The 18,981-nt window shown below is 47.4% G+C and overlaps 1 protein-coding gene across 1 annotated transcript in view; it reads right to left on the reverse strand.

The window, feature by feature from the left end:
* LOC118921937 (uncharacterized) overlaps window positions 1-18,623 on the reverse strand; it is a 30,602-nt gene extending 11,979 nt beyond the window's left edge. The window contains exons 1-11 of the mRNA XM_036904079.2: window positions 18,197-18,623; window positions 8,948-8,979; window positions 8,744-8,848; window positions 6,643-6,684; window positions 6,295-6,324; window positions 3,076-3,120; window positions 2,640-2,687; window positions 2,428-2,474; window positions 2,279-2,328; window positions 1,798-2,015; window positions 1,461-1,711 (exon numbers count right to left, since the gene is read on the reverse strand). Coding sequence (XP_036759974.1) covers window positions 1,461-1,711; window positions 1,798-2,015; window positions 2,279-2,328; window positions 2,428-2,474; window positions 2,640-2,687; window positions 3,076-3,120; window positions 6,295-6,324; window positions 6,643-6,684; window positions 8,744-8,848; window positions 8,948-8,979; window positions 18,197-18,228 — 900 coding nt within the window. The 5' untranslated portion in view covers window positions 18,229-18,623. The remainder of the gene's footprint in view (window positions 1-1,460; window positions 1,712-1,797; window positions 2,016-2,278; window positions 2,329-2,427; window positions 2,475-2,639; window positions 2,688-3,075; window positions 3,121-6,294; window positions 6,325-6,642; window positions 6,685-8,743; window positions 8,849-8,947; window positions 8,980-18,196) is intronic.
* Between the last annotated feature and the right edge of the window lie 358 nt (window positions 18,624-18,981).

Genomic DNA, 18,981 nt, shown 5'->3' on the forward strand with positions numbered 1-18,981 from the left:
CTCCCATTGTTCTAGTGGCACATCCTCTACATGTGCTGACAGTCAGCTCCTTACACCAGCTTCCAGGAAGTGTGAATAATGCCCTTTCAGTTAACTCAATTTACTGTTTAAAAATATAAAGTCCATATTTGATGAACTTAATATTTGGAATTGTACTTATTCTAAATCCAGGCTAATGCTACTTCAGATAGTATCATTTTTATGCCATTTTGAAGACTAGTTTTCCCACTGCAAGTATCAACTTAAATGAGATTACAAGAAGCATAGTTTACCTTCTTAGGAAGAAACTAAAAACCTATTACTTAATAAAGTTCTTAAACTTTAACACACATTGCTAATTATAATCAATATAACTTTATTTTTAAAGCCATGGAAATACATTAGAACTAGTACACTGGAAGTAGCTAGTTTAATGTAAAATCTGTAACTCAAACTATACTTCATCAATTAGTACACTTCAACATCTAATGCTTATTTTTTTAATTTATGTCAAACCCTGACTTCAAATCTGAAAGTGCAATTTTGGTCACTATTTATCTGTCTGCTTTGTTTATTTCAGTTTTCCATCCACCTCTAAGTCATTACAACTATCCTGACAGTGGCTAAAGGTATGAAAGGAGATTCAGTTATCACTATTCTAATTTATACAGGGCTTCAGAAAATGGGCTTAAATATCACAGCCTTGTTCTGTGTTCTGGAAAACTCGTTCCACTCATGGATATTCAAACCCCCACCCCTAAGGCCATGCTGCCTTAAACACAGTAGGTGTTTCATGAAGATTTGCTGCTACAAATCTCAGAATGTTGAATCCTTGAACCACAGGTCAACTTTTATCCAAAAAATTGCTCTGAAATGAGTCGACCTGGGAGTTCCATCTTATTTGAGGAGATTTCGGCCAAGGAGAAATCTCAGGTCACTCTACACTTGACTTGAAGACCTCAAATGGCCCCCCAGTGTATCCAAAGCAGATGCTTCTCCATCTCCAAAGTGCATCAGCATCCCTGGGGGGCCCACCTAGTGCAGGCTCTGATTTGTAGGTCAGGGGCAGGGCTGAGATTTCCCATGTTAACAAGCTCCCTGTGAAGTCGATGCTCCTGGCCCCTTGTTCCCAGATCAGATTTTGAGTGGCAAGGCTGTAAAAACTAGATGGCCTAGGCTGTATGTACATCAGGCAACCGCCTCCAAGGCCAGACCTGCTTCCCTGAGCCATCCACATCCCTGAAGAGCTATTTCACCATCTGTTATCTTCTTGGCACTGTTTACATGTATAAACAACTGTACTCCATGAATCTGAGGACCTGGCACACCTAGGCACTGACTTTATAATCTCTGCAGGTAAGTGCCAAATTAGGCCCACGTGGGGGGATACTTAAACCAAAAGGAAGAGGACCCAACTAAATGGGATGTCATGTTTGAACATAAAATATTCAGCACTTATTGTTTATTTTCATTGACTTTACCTTGATGAAGGACTCATTATTAGTTGCTACGTATACTCTAAAAGACAAGGATGGATTATGGTCAACGGCCTTGTACAGAATCACAGCCCCGTGGTGGTGTACGGTTTCCTCACTTTGAATGACAGGTCCCACAGGAGAAAGAGAGCTGACATGCCATTTGACATGGGTTGCAGAATGATCCACAGTAGATTCTAATGCAGCCCCGGTATTTTTAACATGTAAGACTTTGAATGTCATATTAGCATCGTGGTCTGTTAAAATATGAAGGTAAATTAGTATTCCAGGCATACATACACACATGTACACCCTAATTAAACGTCTAGTGAACAGTACTTACGACCCAAGCAGAGGGAATGTGGAAACTGAATGGAGGTAAGACAGGTTGGGTCACATTTAACATCAAACAAGGGTCCACCGACAACCCAGGGCTTAACAACCAGGTCTGCATATTTGCTCCAGGACAAAACGCAATACTTGATGTCAACTTTTCTGTTAACCTCAAATATCAGACCAGTTTCCGTGCACTGGTAAATTCCCTCGGTGTCCACCTTCAGTCTGCAGTGGGCAGATAAGAACACCCATTTAGTCCTAACGTCTGGTTAGGAGGATTTCTTAAAATTATTTATGTTAATTTCATTCAAAGCACTAGGGAACTCCATAGCATTTGGAAGAAGCATCATTATCAAAGAAAACAATCCAACTAATTACATAAAATGTGTGCAATTAGTTTGCTGTTTTGCATTTCCTACTTGGGGTTATTTTTATGTAGAAGATTAAATTACTGATGATATTAAGTCTCTGTATTCATAATTACTTACAAAAACTGGCCCCGGGAAAGGAGCCTGGGGGTCACTTGTTCATTGTGTTTCTGGAGAAAAAGTACATATATAAGTAAAAAATAAGTAAATGTTGTTCTCTTAAATAAAGGAAATTAGAGAATCACATTTTATAATTAAAAGATACTTACATTTTCAGCACTACAGTGTTCACAGTAAGGTTGGATTTTATTGAATTCTAAATGATAAAGAAAAAGTTTTGCTTATATGAACGTGATTGGCATTTTCAAATAAAAAATTTTAATAAATATACATAATATGCCCAGATTACAAAATTCAAAGATACATGCCCCTAAGCAATAATGATATTTAAAAGAATATTTTGGAAGATGTAAGTTTATACCTGAATTAAAATGATTTGTGGGCAGATCTTTATCCTCCCATCCTTCAGCTGTAAAACATCATCACACTTGTATTGACATCAGTCAGTCACAGAATAAATCATGTACTGCCTAACACCCACTTTCAGCTTCACAACCAACAGGAACTTTAAACATATATTTAAACATCTCTATAGTCGATTCAATGACACGTGACATGTCATCATATCTGTGAATCCCACTGTAAGGTCTAATACATGAAAATAAGCTTGACTGTGACAAGTTTCAATGCACCCCATTTTGTCACACAGTCTTCGTCCGATCCTTTTACATGGCAGCAACAGCTCTGTCCTCATACTTCAAACCTGATCCCCCACCTCCTCCTCTCACACCACAGGAAAGGAGAGAGCAGGATCAGTTAGAGAAAACAAGAGGGCAAGTGCCTTGCCTCCCTCTTACCCTGAGCAGAAGCTTCTTCGGGGGAAGACTCTCCTGGCTCATCATCTGTGGAGACAAGAAGGGTTTAGGGCAAGGGGGGTGGGGGAGCATGAACAAACTTCATTAGTTACTCCTCTCCTAGGCCAGCATCTCACGAGCTGCAGGAGTAGGAAACGAAGCTGCACTCATTATCCCCAAGATAATGCTTGGCTGGCAGCAGCTCAAGCTGCTATAGGATTAGAGAGAGATTATCTTGAGGCAAGAAAGGAATTACATCTGATGTTAGGCATATTTATGGAACTACTATACAAGTCTCTGACGTAGCAGGCCGACTCCTTCCCTGTGGCGCACACTGACCCCTCTCCCCTGTGTGAGCTGGCTCCCCCTTCCTCACCTCCTGTCAGCCCCCCACACTCACTCCCTGCCATTTCTCCACACAAAGCACGCTCCTGACTCAGGGCTTCCGCATTTACTGTCTCCTCCCGCAAAAATTCATGTTGCTCACTCCCTCACCTCCTTGCAGTCGCCGCTTATATGTCCCCGTGGTCCCTGCTCAATGCCGCCTTACCAGAGAGGCTTTCCTGATGACTCCACCCCCAAACAGGCCCTGCCTGACATACTCACTCTTCCCCCTTCATTTTCCTACAGGGCACCCCCATCCCCTGACCTGGCACACCGTACACGTTAGCGTTTCTGCCTCCTGTCCCTCTCCCCAGGAGGATGCAAGCTTCACGGGGACTGTCCCTGGGCCTGGGAAATGCTCAATGACTATTTTCTGAATGACTAGAATTCCATAACACAAAAATGCATTATGAAAGGCAACACAACGGATTTTCCTATTATCTGCACTGGCCACTAGCTGCGTAAGTTTGGGCTCTAGTCATGTTAACTAGGTCTCTCTGTACCTCACTATCCTCAGCTATAAAATTGGATTAGAATAATACAGCCCCACAAAGTTAGGAACATTAAATTACTGGTAGGGACTATGCCTGGCACTCAGCAAGCATCAGGCGAATGTTAGCTAACTGTTATTAACTATTATTTTGCTTTGTGGGACTCATTCAAAAATTCAAGAATTCCAAGGTGACAATGACCCCATCACTTAGGGGTAAGACCCAATGTGTCAAATGCTTGGTTTTACATTTTAAAGGTCTGAACATCCTTTGGGAGACTCACCCCAGAGGTGAGACAGGCATCCCTCCCTCCCTCACAGGTGCAAGACCCTATGCCGACACCAAGGCACAGGAGATGCAGGTGGGCACAGCCCCAGGACAGCACTACGGCCCGGGCCATAGGAGCTGCCCGGTGGGTCGGGCTACAGGGAGCCCAGGGCACCAGGGGCTGCAAGACAGAACCAGCTTTTAAAAAGAGCATTAAGATGACATGGCTAATGGAGACTGAAATCATGCAGAATCCTACACAGAGCACTGCAGACCTGCAGGTTCTGAGCTGCCAACCCAAGTCCTGCACCACACGCCCTCCGCCATTTCCTCAGCCACTGTCCTACACAAGATCATGACATTTTAAATTACTTATTGGCTATGCATCTACATGGCATTTCATCCACATCCCATGATTTTCTGTCTTGCTATTTGCTGTGGCAGCACAGAAAGGGAAAGAAGTTAGAGAATCCTAAGCAACTAGCCAACACAGTGTCTTTAACCAGGTCTTCCCAGCCAAAGCAGAGGAATTGATGCAATTCTCCCCAATTCATAAACCACAGTTTCTCTTCAATCCATGTGACACAGGTGGCCTCCGAGCTCATGCCTATGAGAGGAAGGCACGTCCAGTCACAGGGACGCTGGGCTAGTCTGCACCGCCAGCTAGACCACAGAGGCGCGGGCATCCCAGCGTGGCCCACTTGGGCCTCCCGCTGACCTGAGAACAGAGGCCAATGGGAGGGAGCCACTCCAATCTCTTCCCCCATGTGGAGAATAAAAAGCCTTATAACAAAGAGGCTAAGTTTAGGGGAAGGCAGGGCCCCTTGGATGGACCTGGGGCAGCCAGGCTAAGCATCCTCAGTTCACCCACAGAAGATGCCAGAGCACCTTCACTACCGGAGAATGTTCCGACTGTGTGTAATCCAGCCAGAGCCGGAGCCAGTCACTCCCTGGCCCACACAGGCCTTGCACCGACCCTGGCCCTCAGCCCAGCCATGAGCCTACCTTGAGCCTTACTAACTCCAAGTGCCTCCCACCTGAGTTGCTTGCCTCAGTGAGGCCCTGGCCCAGGTCTGGCTTCTGGACTCTGTGTCCCCATGGCCTTTACCCAGTTATTTGCCAGGGACAGCATCAAACACCTGATCCCAGTACACAGCTTTCTAATTTCATTTCTATCTTAGTTCAGTCTATGGAGGCAAGACTTTTGACTACATTTTGAAGGCTGAAACAATCCATAATGCATAAAAAGGACTGGGAGTAGGAGGGGTGGCACATACTATTTCCTTATGGGTGTCAGAATGTAACATCTACTCCGTAAGAGTGATGTAATTACAGATTCTTATCAATACATTACACATCGGCAAGGAGCCTACAATTACCTTCACAGGTTCTCCATCAGGAAACTGCAGAGAGAATTACATTAAATACAGAAGGATTTCTGAGTGAAGAGATTTCATTTATATTAAAGTATTACAAAGAAGCCCTGGGACTGCTCTGCTACAGTATTTGTGTTCACAGGCAGATATACTCTAAGAACTGGGGGAAAAAATCCTACAGTAAAATAAGTTAAAACATAAGCTTAGTCACTCACAAAACTTTTGACAAAAACCCTATTTTATATTTAGAAGCTATGTCCATAAAGTGGTTTCGGACTCAAGTTCCTCATAAATAGCAACAGCAAGCCAGAAACTTCAAACCACAAAATGGTACATTTTCAGTATCAAATAATTTGCTCTGCAATAATCTGTGAGCAGTGACCACCACAGAAGGAAGTCAAGGCCACTGCGGCTACGCTGCAGATTAGAGGCAGCCTCCCAATCTCGTCTCCTTGGGGAGACTGGACGGGCAGAACTGCACATACAGAGTCTTGGCATCAAGGCAGATAAAGCACACATTTCTTGTATGCCAAATGGAGTGAGCTCAAATTTTCAAAGTGCTTAGAAGTTTCCTAATGTTTAACTCAACTTTGCACAGAAAAAGATCATGAACAATCACCTGGCAACTTAAAAATCCCAAAGACTTCCCTTCCCTCTCTTCCTTTCAATGACAACAACAAAAGTTAGAGGAAGGATATACTCACTTGTTTTCTCTGGTTTTGGCTCCTCATTATCTACCAAAAAAATAAAAAGGCTAAGTCAGATTCAGATGACGACTTAGAGAAAACACAGGCTAATTGGAGAATAGGTAAATGTTTGCCTTTCACCAATAGCAACCATTTCCTGCCTTTCTTCTTCAGCTCATCCTGTTCTGCTACTTTGCCTGCCAGCTAGAAATTATTTAACATGTAAGTACTTTTTCAGTACTTTACAAAACCACCCTAATAATTAATATGTCCTCAAGCAATATAAGGGATGTGTGCATTATTTTAAAATAAAAATAAAGGCTCATGCCAGAATTCAGTAATTAAAGAAACACATATATTACTTACCAGATTCACTTTCAGAACTGCTCTCAGAAATGCTATCGTCTCCTAAATAAAAACATATGCCAGAAGTACACACTGAGTAAGAAGTAGGAACTATTTGTTTCAACTAAACATATTATAAAATAGATCCAAACTCAACAAATTTCTTCTTTAAATCAATTCTCACTGAGTCCAAAGTTGGTCTGGTTCATATAAAAGGAGGTTTATCCTTCCTTGCAAATGGATAATATACACCCTAGTTGTTTAAATATGAGCTCAAATCATACTTTGGCTTCAGTATTCATGTTATTCAGGTGTCCCCCACATCCTGCCTGGCTTTGACTTGATCACCTGTGCATCCGGGCAGTTCACGGGCACAAGGTCAAGGACACAGCAGTGTAGAACTCTGGAGCATAAATGCCATTTTACTGACAAACTCAGTCCATATCACTCAACTACTTCAGAAAGCATGGTCCCCAAGAATGCTCCCTCTGCTTCCTCACCCCCATTCAGTGCCTGGGCCCACTGCAATCAGGCTTCTGTTCCCACAACTCACCCACACTCCCTTCCCTAAGGCCCCCAAAGGCCCACTAACCCCCAGAAAACGTCTCCCACTCTCCCAGCCACTTCCTCCGGCCCACATGGCCCTCCCGCGGCATCTGGCCCACGTGGTGCCAGTTGTCCTCTTACCACCCTGGGTGTCCTCCTCTTGCCTTGCAGGTCCTCTCCACCATCCTGTCCTCGGTTACTAACCTCTCCCCACTCCCAGCCTCCTTTCCATCCGGAGGGCCCTGACAGCACCTTTTACTCTCATGTACATGCATTTGACTCTCATTTTACACACCTCACTCTCCACGGGCTTGGGGTTCAGGGGTAAATACATGGAAAGCCACTAGCATTATTCTCCCATCTTCCCTCCCTACCTCCAGACCCATGGGCTGGCAACAGTAACATGAAGGAAGGAAAAGATTGAGAATAATGATGAGAACAATATAATAGCAACTAACAGCTGTTTTTGAGTGGTCACTATGTGCCGGACACTTTATATGTATATTTACTCATTTATATTTATTTACTCATTTTGCATATATGTATACTTTATATGTATTATGGAAGTGCTTTTCATATACTTACACATTAATCCTCACAGTGGTCCGATGAAGTAAGCTAAGGCCAGTCAACCTACTGAGGCAAGACTCCCACCCACCACTCCCCCTGGGAAGTCGGGAGCCCAGATTTCAACTCAGGCAGTCTGGGTGAACTTTGCACTCTTAATCATGTTGTCACACTTACAAACATGCCTGTTACTGTTTCAGCAGGTCAACCCCCAGGAGCTGGCGACTGACTGGGCGTCAGGGGAGAGCAGGAGTAGAAGGCAGGTTCCTGCACCAAAGGATGCCTGAGTGGAGGGGCAGGCAGCGGGCAAGGAGGGACAGGCACCAGGAAATCAAGGCGAGGAGACACGGCCTTGGTCCTCCAGGGCTGGAAGCAAGGTGGTGGTTCTCAACCTTGGCTACCCACTGGACGCACCTGGGGAGCTTTCTAAATACACCCAAGCCTAGGACTCTGCCCTTCCTCAGAGGTTCTGATTTAACTGGCCTGGGGTGGGGCTTGAATAGCTGTATTGTTTGAAAGGAACCCAGATGACTGCAATGTGCGGCCAGGGTCGAAGCACTGGACTAGAATGAACCTATCTTAATCACTTCCCTGTTCCCCAAACTTGTACTCCAGGAGGACTGCCAAGCCTTCCTTCCAGCCTACAGCTGCCTCGCCACTGCCTGGAGAGCCTTTCCCCAGCCCCACATCCAGAACACCTGCGTTCTCCAGAACTCCTTTAAATCCCAGCATGAATGTTACTCCTGCAAAAGCCTCCTTCCACCACAGTCAGCCTTGCCGCCTTTGTGACCCCTCCTGTGCATTCATCCCACTACCAAACAAGGTGGCTGCCTGTGAAGCTGTGGACTGTGAGCCCTGAGGACTGGGGCCACGTCTCATCATCTCAATTCCCAGCACCCACCCCTAAGAGACACTCAATGAGCAAATGAATGCACTGCCCAGCTTTAGACCACCAAACCGAGCAAGACGAGCCTCGTAAGTTCCCCTGTCAATGCAAACAGCCACCTACCAATCTGGAATGGCGTGCCTCCTTCCTCTGTCTCTCTCTGCCCTTCACATAAGGTGGCCAGTTTGCCAGCCAACAGATGGTGAATGCGGGAATGTAAGAAAGTGCCTGCAGCCAATGAATAAAACAAAGAATCATTTTCTAAAACTGTTAATGTTTCATACAGTACAAGTTTTTCAATAACAACACTGAGTTAGAGTACCATACCTTTTTCTCCTGGACAGGCATTGTAATCATCGCTAAAACAAGAAAAGAGAAACAATTTTAAAAGCTGATACTAATTTTATACAAAATAATTGTGTATACAGAAAATCTTCAAAATGATCATTATATATATTACGTGTCTCCAGAAATGTTGCAGACTAGAGAACTCTCTCCCTCCCAATAGTCTTGCTGCCCGTCTCACTCTCCACCTGTGGCCTGACTCCTTGTCCTGCCACACCCCCAGGGTCACCACCACACCTTCCCAAGCTCACACACTGCCAGGTCCACTCCCAGCCACCTGGCCTTCTGCTGTCATGGCCCCAGTTCTATAATCCTGATCACCCCCAGGCCTTCCCTCGGGCCCCCTCCTCCCAAGCCTGCTGCTCTGCTTCTCTGCCATCTCCCTCACAGCATGCCTGGGAAATGACGGCCTCAAATAGTGCCCATTTAACTAAAAGGCCCCTTACTGGACTTCATGTTCCACCCTCACTGCCTGAATGCTCCCTGCCAGGCTCACAAGGAACTCACCATCTCTGCCCTAGACTCAAAACCATCTGGCTTCTGCTCTCCTACGTTACCAACACTGCCCTAGCTAGAGCCACCGATGACTCCTGTCCCATAGACCAGTGGGCCCTTGGTCCTCAGTGACCTCTCTCATTAGATGAAGCTGGGGACAGCCTTCTCCCAGCTCCCCATCACAGTGACCTCTCCTCTCTGCGTGCTCCATCTCCTGGCGCCCTCTGCTCCAGCCTCCTGGGGGCTGGCCTGAAGGAATCACATCAGTGCCCTCCCCTTCCCATCCCCACATGGCCTCAGGGCTCACCTCCCTCCATGCGAAGGCTTCAGACCCCAAATCCTACTGCCTTCCCAGTCACTTCAGCACTTCAAATTGAATACAGTCAGCACTTAACTAATCGCTGCTTTCCCTCTCTATGAATACCTGCTCCCCCTGATCTGCCTTTGCAGAGAGTCACACCTGGCACCTGAGGTCATCACCAGCTCCTGCTCCCTGTTCCTTATCAAGCAGCCAATCCAAGTCGTCCTAAGCCTCCTTCTACACCTCTTGCCAATATGTCCCCTCCTCGACAGACCCTGCTCCCTCAGGCTCTCTCCCAGCTCTCGCCTTGATGGTTGGTTATCATATCCTCATCATTATTATACTTTCCTGCAATCTCACTCTTGGCCCATCCCTCCTGTGACCATCAGCAGAGACTAGTCATGTGGCTTCTCACTGCTCCTGGCTGTAGCCTAAGTTCCTTGGCATGGCAAGCAAGGACCTGCACCCTTGCTTTCCACCCTGCATGCTCCCCCAGAGTGAAAGATCTTCGGTGTCCCAAACACACCCTGCATATCACACACACACACACACACACACACACACACACACCACTCTCTGTGCCCCCAACACACAGGGCCGCTGCCTGTGGCCTTGAGATCATGCAGCCCCAGCTCTGGGTGCTCCCAGGACATGTATTCTGATGTGTGGGCCCTCCCTGGAGTTATGCATGCATGTAAATGACAGTTCTGTCCTCCCCCTTGATGCCCAAACTCCTATTCATCCTTTAAGAAGAGCCTTTCTCAGCTTGTGGTCTGAGGACCATTAGAACTATATAGGGTGCCTCTAAAAGCAGTTTTTCTGGGCCCAATAAATCAGAATCTCTGGCAAATAAATGAAAAGGCAGAAAGTAAACAACAGTGGTGTTATTTGCACTTACCAGGTGTTTAAATTGTTCTGTAGTTTCTCATTTAATCATCCCAATAAGCCTGCAGGCTCAGAGAGGTTAATTAACTTCCTCAAGGTCACACAGCTAACAAATAGAAAAGGAAGCACTTGACCCTAGGTCATTATGACTTCAAAGCCCAAGTACTGACTTAATACCATTCTTCCCTCACTTCCCACCACTCTACCCACAGACCCAAACCCTAGTAGTAAACAGAGGAAAAAACAGAAACAACAGCAAGCCAACTGCTTGCCCTTTCCCTTCTCTTCTTCACCCAAGCCCATCAGGGCTACCAGACTTTGTAAACCTCCTTGCCTCAAGCTTTTATACTGGTACACCTTCCCAAGTATTTGGTGTTTCCCAAGCTCCATGATTCTGAGATATACATGGCATTCTCATTTTCAGACCTAAATCCTCTTGTTTTTTAATCCTAAACTGCTCAAATGTCAAGGAACAGTGGTGAGCCTGAGACTGAGAAAAGCTCCAGGAAACTAAGAAAAGGCTAAACTAAGGTTCTCAATAAAACGCATAAAAGAACAACCATCCATTAAATTTTTTGCTCTAGATGCGTACTTCCTGTACTGGAGTCACTATGCCTTTTAATTTTAAAATAATTATGAGAACATGTAGTAGAGTTAGCCATTCGTACTGGACAAAATATGTCTGCTTAAAACACACTTCTGTGTCCTCAATGACAAAACTGCATTGTTTCTCTTAACCAGCACTTTTACATGCCCTTTTCTATAGCTGCTTACTTCTATTTCCAGACATCAGATGTGTATACATCTGCTTAGATATTAGAACTTCTGCTAAAACCCAGAAAAACCTCTAAACCCTTCATTTTCTCCATGAAGTAGGAGAGATTACTGAAGCCTGGGGTAGAGAGCCAGTTCTCTGCACAGCAACCCCGACAGCTGAGGGGAATGGGGCCCACAGGCAACCTCCTGTGTGCAGCCTGGTGGAGGAAGCAGACCCCAGTGCACCCACAGGGCCTTGCCACACCACGGATGCTACTTCCCACGTTCTCCTTTTCCACGTGGACTGTTTCAAAGTAAAACCGCAGCCCCCATTCCAGGGTTCTCACTGTAACAGGGACTGAAGATATGTAGGGAAGGGGCGTGGACATGTACTTACTAGCACTTACACCTCCTGAAATTTTAATCTGGACTCAATCATTATTGCTAAGTATAATTTTATTGCAGTTCCAACATCAACATCAAATATAAATGCTGCCTCACGCCTATCAGCTTCCAGGCCCCAACTTATTATAGGCCTTTTTCCCCTGGCGGGGGAGAAGGGGATTAGAAACCTGCATCTTGGCACAGTAAAACCTCTGAGCTGCTACAGGACTGAAGAACAGGCTTAAGACTCAAAGGGGTAATATTCAATGAGTGCATTTATTGCATGCTTTTTGGGAGCAGATTACATCAAAATGTGCAAATGAGTAAACCCAACTGTTGGAATTAAATCATGACTACAGGGAAATGAAACCGGAGAGCCACCCCAAACCCTCATGTAGGCACAGCACCTCAGAGCTTCCAAAGTGCTCTCAAACCCCCAGAGCACCAGCTCCCCGCAGTAACCCCCAGGAACGCAAGACAAGGATGGCCATCGCCATGTGCCCGGGAGGACACTGCAGCTCAGAGGTGTTGAGTCACTCAGCCAAATGCAGAGAAGCTGGTGAAGGGTAGAGCGAGGATTCAGAAACTCCCACCTCTGAAGGGGCCTTCTCAGAGCTCTGGCCTGGACTTTATGTAGCCTGGGCAGGTAGATATTAAGCATTAGAACGATTTCACCTGAATTTGACACAGTAATTCTCCAGTTGAAGATTTTTAACAATTCTTTAAAAATATAAAACTGTAATACAATAATAGCTAATATTTATTAAACGCTTACTGCATTCTGGAAACTAAGCCAAGGACTTGGCATGCATCAGTTAGCTCATTTAATCACTGCAGCAACCTTTTAAACGCCTGACACTGAACTATTATTATTTGCTCTTTACAGATGAGGAAATAATCCTCAGAGATCTTGCATAACTTATCCAAGAATCCTGGTCCACCTGACCACAGCACCAAGCTTTTATCAGTACATTATACCACAAAAAGCCTAAAATTCTGCCAAGCAGATCAAGAAAAAACCCAGACCAGTTTCTTCCTTCCAACTGTCCAGCTGCCTGTGAAGGTAATTCTCAACTATAGGGAAACAAAAGTAGTAAGCATAATTAAATCCATAACAAATCCCAAATCCTCCTCTAAGTAACTTTTCACCAGAAATAAACCAAGCAGTGTTTTACTTCTTAGCCTCTATCAACCTTCCAGCAAACAGGTCATAAGTAAATGGGTTAAAGAAAGTGGAAAAGAGTTTGTTAGTCACCAACCAGAGTTAATCTGCCTAATCACATAATAGCTATGCTGCCAGAGCATAATCCCAACGGAAGTAATATTCTCTGTGATACAGACCTCTTTCTCAACAACTCGAATAACACACACCTCACTGTTTACATCACTAGTCCTGTGCTAGGCAGAGGGGATATAAAAGTAACTGACAAAAGTAACGGATGACACATGAAACCTGTCCCCAAGGGCACAGAAGAAGGAAGGAGACAGAAAATTACATATATATGATGCAGAAAGAGCAGAGTAAAAACAAACATAAACTCTAGTGTTTACCCAGGGCAGGCGATGATGATCTGGGAAGAACTGAGCTCTTCCACTAAGAACACAGGCATGTGACTAACTAGAAGGCCAATGAAACCACGACGCAGTGGCGTCTTTGATTGTCAAAGAGCACTACCTCCCCCCGAACAGGATTCTCTAGCTGTTACTCAGAAAAAAAAAGAAAATGAAAGGAACCGGCAACATCTTCAAGTCAAGTCTGACGCATTATTTTACAGAGGGGGAGATGGGGACTCGAGCAGAGGTTAAGTGATAAGCAACCAACACGACTCAGCAAGTTACAAGCAGAGACGGTCTTACACCTGGTCTCAGGCCTCGTGGCTTAACTCTTCAATTCAGACTTGACAAACATAGATGGATTACGTACTACCCACCAGTAAAACACAGCAACGGGGGCTGCGCCTCTGAGAACCCATCGGCCAGACAGGAAAGGCTGTCTTCCTGCAACTGGGACTGGAAGTGCCTTGAGAGAATGACGAGAGGCCAGGACTGAGGAATTGCAGAGGGCTTCCTGGGGCAAGTGACATTTAAGCTGAGCCACAAAAGCCAAGCAGGAATGGACAAGAGAGGAAGAATCAGTACGTATTGGGGAATCAGGAGGGATGTGTCTGAGGCAGGAAGGAGTTGATCAAGATCTAGGAACGGAAGGAAAATAAGTGTGTGGGAGAGACACAGAAGACGAAGGTCAGAGGGGTGAAGAAACCCTAACTCTGTAACCGAACTGATGGCAGGCACCAGGATGCTGGGCGGCAATCGTTCAGTCTGCGGAGGGGTTGCTGTATTTCCACCTTGGGAAGATTCAAAACTTGACAGCAGAGGAGGAAGTTAATAGTGCAGGGTCCCAGAAGCCGCTGTCTTCAGTATCTTCCGTGGGGATTGCCTGACCCCAAGTGACCCCCTGACAACCTGCAGGTTCAGACACTGCCTGTGTTGAGTACAGAGGGCCAAGCATTTCCCCAAAGGAAACCTCAGTCCCGCAGGCCACAAAAGACAGTGTACCCTGCCCAGAAAGTGACAAAAACTTCTGAGGGTAGGTAACTTTAAAGCATACTCCAGTGAACTGCCTCCATTCAGCACTAAGCTCTAGAAGCCAATACCAGAGCCCCCTCCATACCAGCCAGGGCGGAAGGACCTCCTCGGTGCCAAGCCCTCTGGGACCAGGCCCTGGCGGATGGATCAGGAACTCTACAAGGGGAAAGGGGCAAGCAGCTGGAAGGTAGAGGGGAGAGGAGGGCACACTTAGCAGCCAGCTATCAATGCCCCAGGGGAAACTTCCTGAGCCAATCTGGTTTCCCATATGACCCAGTTTCTTTTCTTCTAAGCACCCCCGGAGATCACTAATCTGCTCGCCCATGCTAGAAGCCATCCCATGGCTTTCTTCTTCTATGTCCAGGTCCCTGAGTGACAGCAGTCTTCAATGCTTCCAAAGGTACTTAGCACTGGCCCCTTCACCTACCCTTCTCCCTTTCTTTTTCAGTTAACCAATAGGAAAAATAGTGGTGAAACTGGCAGGTCTTTGGGTATCAAAAGACTAAAGGATTCATTGCACCACTACTTGTCATGGGAAAAAAAACTACCATGTTCATCAAGAGTAGAGTGGATGAATAAAATATGACACTGTCATATAATATCGTAAGCAATGTGAACATAAGATGGCTTACGCACAACCACGTGGATCTCACAAACATGATGTTGCACAAAACAAGACACACACAAAAGGGTTACAAAGTTAACAAATAAGAAAAATTAATCTCCATTCCTTTGTGGAGCAGGGATATGATGATGAGCAAGAGGGGTATTGGGTGGGGGGTGGTTCTATGTTTTATTTCGTGACCAGGGTGGTGGTTACATAGATGTGTTCATTTTGTGACAATTCATCAAGCTGTCCACTTAAGCTGCTGTGTTTTCTGTATGACTGTACACACACACACACACACACACACACACGAGGGTTTTCAGCATCCTGGAAAAGGAAAAGCAAAGTACACACACACACACACACACACACACGAGGGTTTTCAGCATCCTGGAAAAGGAAAAGCAAAGTACACACACACACACACACACACACACACATGAGGGTTTTCAGCATCCTGGGAAAGGAAAAGCAAAGTAGTCCTAACTTCAGCTTTATGGGCCACAGCTGTGAAAGGAGACTGACGACAGCGGGTAGGGGAGCAAGGCGAAGAGGCTGACTGTATTGAGGATAGGGCCTACGAGGCAGCTGGGGGGTGGCAGGAATCAGGGGGAACAGTTTCAGGGTTTACTCCCTTCTTCCTTCTTGTAACTGTCAATGAGATCTCTACACAATGTACTCCAAAGGGAAGTGGGCCAGTAGGGAAAAGGGCTAGACCTAGGCTGGCAGGGAGGAGGGAGGCAGCTGGCACATTTCCAGCAGTGAGAGGCCAAGGAGGGGAGGGGGAAGAGGGAAGAGAAAGAAATCCTAATGCCCAGGGTAGGCAAAAAAAGAGGGCCCCCCTGGGCTGGGATGTATGGGAAGGGGGAATTCCCATTAGTCAGCCCAGTAGAAAGGATCCCTTCTCTGCTCTCCTCCCTGAGCCAGCAACGCCTGATGTACACCTGGGGCAACTGGTTGCTTGCACTGCTCTGCTGTGCTTTGTTTGCAAGTCGGCATCCCCTGGGAACTAAACAAGCAAGGGGAGTGCGAATGAGAGAGGGAGAGAGAGCACACAGCACCCAACACACCGTTTGGCATATAATTTGCATTGAAAAAAAAATGTTCTCAAATAAATAAATGAAATAATGTGATGACATAAGACTCTATTCCTCGGTACTTTAAAAAATCTATAATAAATACATAATTAAAAATATAATAAATAGCCAAAAATGGTCAAATGGCGAAGTATCATAGTGGCATGCTGTGCAACTACTAAAAATGACAAGCAAGAATAGCCAACATCTGCAGGGTGCTTTACAATTTGCTGAGAACTGCACCTCACCCTCGTCTGACACAGAATTATATGGACTTTGTTGCCGCACTGAAATGTAAAAATGACACATTAGACACAATGTCCATGAAGGGGCCAGAAAAATCTGAGATGGTAGACTAGCAAATTTTCATGGAAAGGGGTAGGAGGACCCTCACCTTAAAGTAATACTAGGAAGGGCCGGTAGTTCTGATCAACCAGCAGTTTAATTAGCTCTGCTTGTGTAAATAACTGTGCTAATTTCACGTATTATATTTAAGTCAATTCCTATCTTGTTTTGGGGGGGATAATTTAATTCAAAGTTCTCTTTAACTGTCATTTGCAAGTCTTACTTTTGGGTGAATACCTCTGAAGAAGTGTGTTTGATGTTCATGGTGAACTGAGCTCTTGTCTTAGTGTGGTTTTATTGATGCTCCTAACACCAATAAATCTAATAGGAAAACCTATCTACACAGACTTTTCTAGGCTTGCACAAGTGTTTTAAAGGAAGAACACGAACAAACAATAATTCCTCTCTCCTCCTTGAGAAGCTGGGCCTAATGTTTAATGATGCATAAAACACAAGTCGTGGACACTTTACATTTGGCATTCTCTTCTTCGTCTAGTTGTTCCTGTAGAAACTTTATTTTGCAGGAGTGACTGTCCTAAAAGTAAATTATCTTCAGAGCCTTAATCTTTGCTGAGCGTTTTGGAGCTGCTGGGAGGACTTCCTGCAAGCACTAACAGCAGTAAAAGGATTAGCCACAGGATACATTTCACAACCCACCAATCACGTGTCTTTTGCTGAAGCACGACAACCAATGCTAAAGCCTCCTTTTTGCAGATTACAGTGGGGACCTCTGGGAGACCACGACCGGGACACCCTTACAGCATCCCCAGACCAGCCCTGAATAAACGTCACCCTGCAAAAAGCAGCTGCTTTAAAAGGCTATGGGGCGGTGTTGACAAAGAGACATTAGGGCTCCCGTTAGAGTAACAGAAAGCCTTCAAGTAACGCCGATTTCGCGCCTTCCGAATGCAAGACTGCGTCAGTGCTGCAGGCGGGTGAGGGGTAGAAGGGGGCGAGGCTCCTCCCCTCAAGGGCAAAGCGGAGGCGTTAAGGGATCTGAACCTAACCTCGCCTCAAACAAGTTGGAAGCTGGGTGGCCAGACCGCCGGCGGTGTTCAGAAAAACCCGAGCCCTCGCCGGGAGGTGCCCCCAGTCCTCCGCCAGATGGAGGGAGCCGGGACTCTGGCTTGCTGACGCCCGAGAGCTGGGGGCAGTCGAGGACAGCCGACGCCTGGCCGCGGGGCGGGGAGTCCACCCGCAGAGTTCGTAAGAGCGGTAGCGCGATTGGCCTTCCGCACCCGCGGGCTGCCCGCAGCCGCCGCTACCAGGAGGATGTGAACAAATCGGGCCCACCTGCAGCCACCGCGTGTCTCACGCGCGCTCCCCGGGTAGCACAGCGGCGGCAGCTGCAGGGGGCAGCAGCGCAGCCTCTAGGCCCCGCCTCCGGCCCGGGCGCGCGGGGCCTCCCCCTTTGCGCGCGGCCGCCTCCCGCGCGGGCACCTGCGCGCGACCCCGGCGCCCCCCGCCCTCCGCAGGTGCTGTGGTCCCGGCCCCCGGCTGGGGCTATGGCGTGGGAGTCGGGCGTGCGAGGGCGCGACGCCTCCCCCAGCTCCGCGCCCTGCAAAGGAGGCAGGCGCCGCCGCCGTAGGGCGCTTTGTTTGTGCGACGGGAGCGGGGATGCCGAGGCGGGAGTGGCGTCCCCGCCGGAAGAGGGGCAAGGGCTCGCCCGCTGAAGGGAGCACAGCCTCTCCGCTCGCGGCGCGCTGGGCCCTGCCGCCTCCCACCCCTGCTCGGCCCCTTCTCCTTCGGACTACCGCCCCCACCCCCAACGCCGCCGCAGCCCGGAGCCCGCTCACCTGCTCTCCACGACCTCCGCGCCGCCGCTCATTGTCGCTCGGCCGCTGGGAGGGGGCGCCACGCGCGCCCGGGGCTGGGCGCTCTGCTCGCGCCGAGGCGCCTACTCGAGGGGCTCGCGTACAGATCACTGCCCGGAGCACCCAGAGGCGGCCTGCGCTGCAGAGGGAGGGAAGAGGGCGAGCGAGAGCCACTGGAGGAGGGGACTGGGCGGGAGGGGGCGCCGGGCGCGCATCTGCAGCCGCAGCCCGAGGCGGCCGGGGCTCCTGTAACGGAAAGGCAGCTCGCCGGCGGCTCCGCGCGTGCACACCGGCGTGCATACTCGCTCACGTGCGCACCCTAGGCGCGCCGTAGCTGCTTGTTGGTGCCCTCGCTCTTCAGGAACTCAGTTTGGGGACACTAACGCCGAGGCTTCTGTAAAGAAAGCCAAGTCCCCATTCTGGAGGGGACAGAGAGCTCTTGTAACCCTGATGAGTGTTGGATATTAGCTGGGTACAAGAAATGCCGCCCTTTCCCCCAAAAAAGGATTCTCAGATTCACTTTTTGGGATTTGTAAATTCCCTGAGATTCTGTGCCAGCTTTGTATCTCAGTACAAGTGCCTGGAGAGAGGGATCAGAGCTTTCATCCGATTAAATAGCTGTGTGGATTCTCCCCAAACTAAGGATGGATGGATTAAACCAGTGACTTCCAATCTTTGAGGCACATTAAACCACCCAGGGAGTTTTTTAAATCACAATGCCCTGAGTGGTATCCCAGACCAATTAAATCAGTGCGTTGGGTTCCAGG

This window comes from Manis pentadactyla, chromosome 1 (assembly GCF_030020395.1).
Source record: "Manis pentadactyla isolate mManPen7 chromosome 1, mManPen7.hap1, whole genome shotgun sequence".
Lineage (NCBI taxonomy): Eukaryota > Metazoa > Chordata > Mammalia > Pholidota > Manidae > Manis > Manis pentadactyla.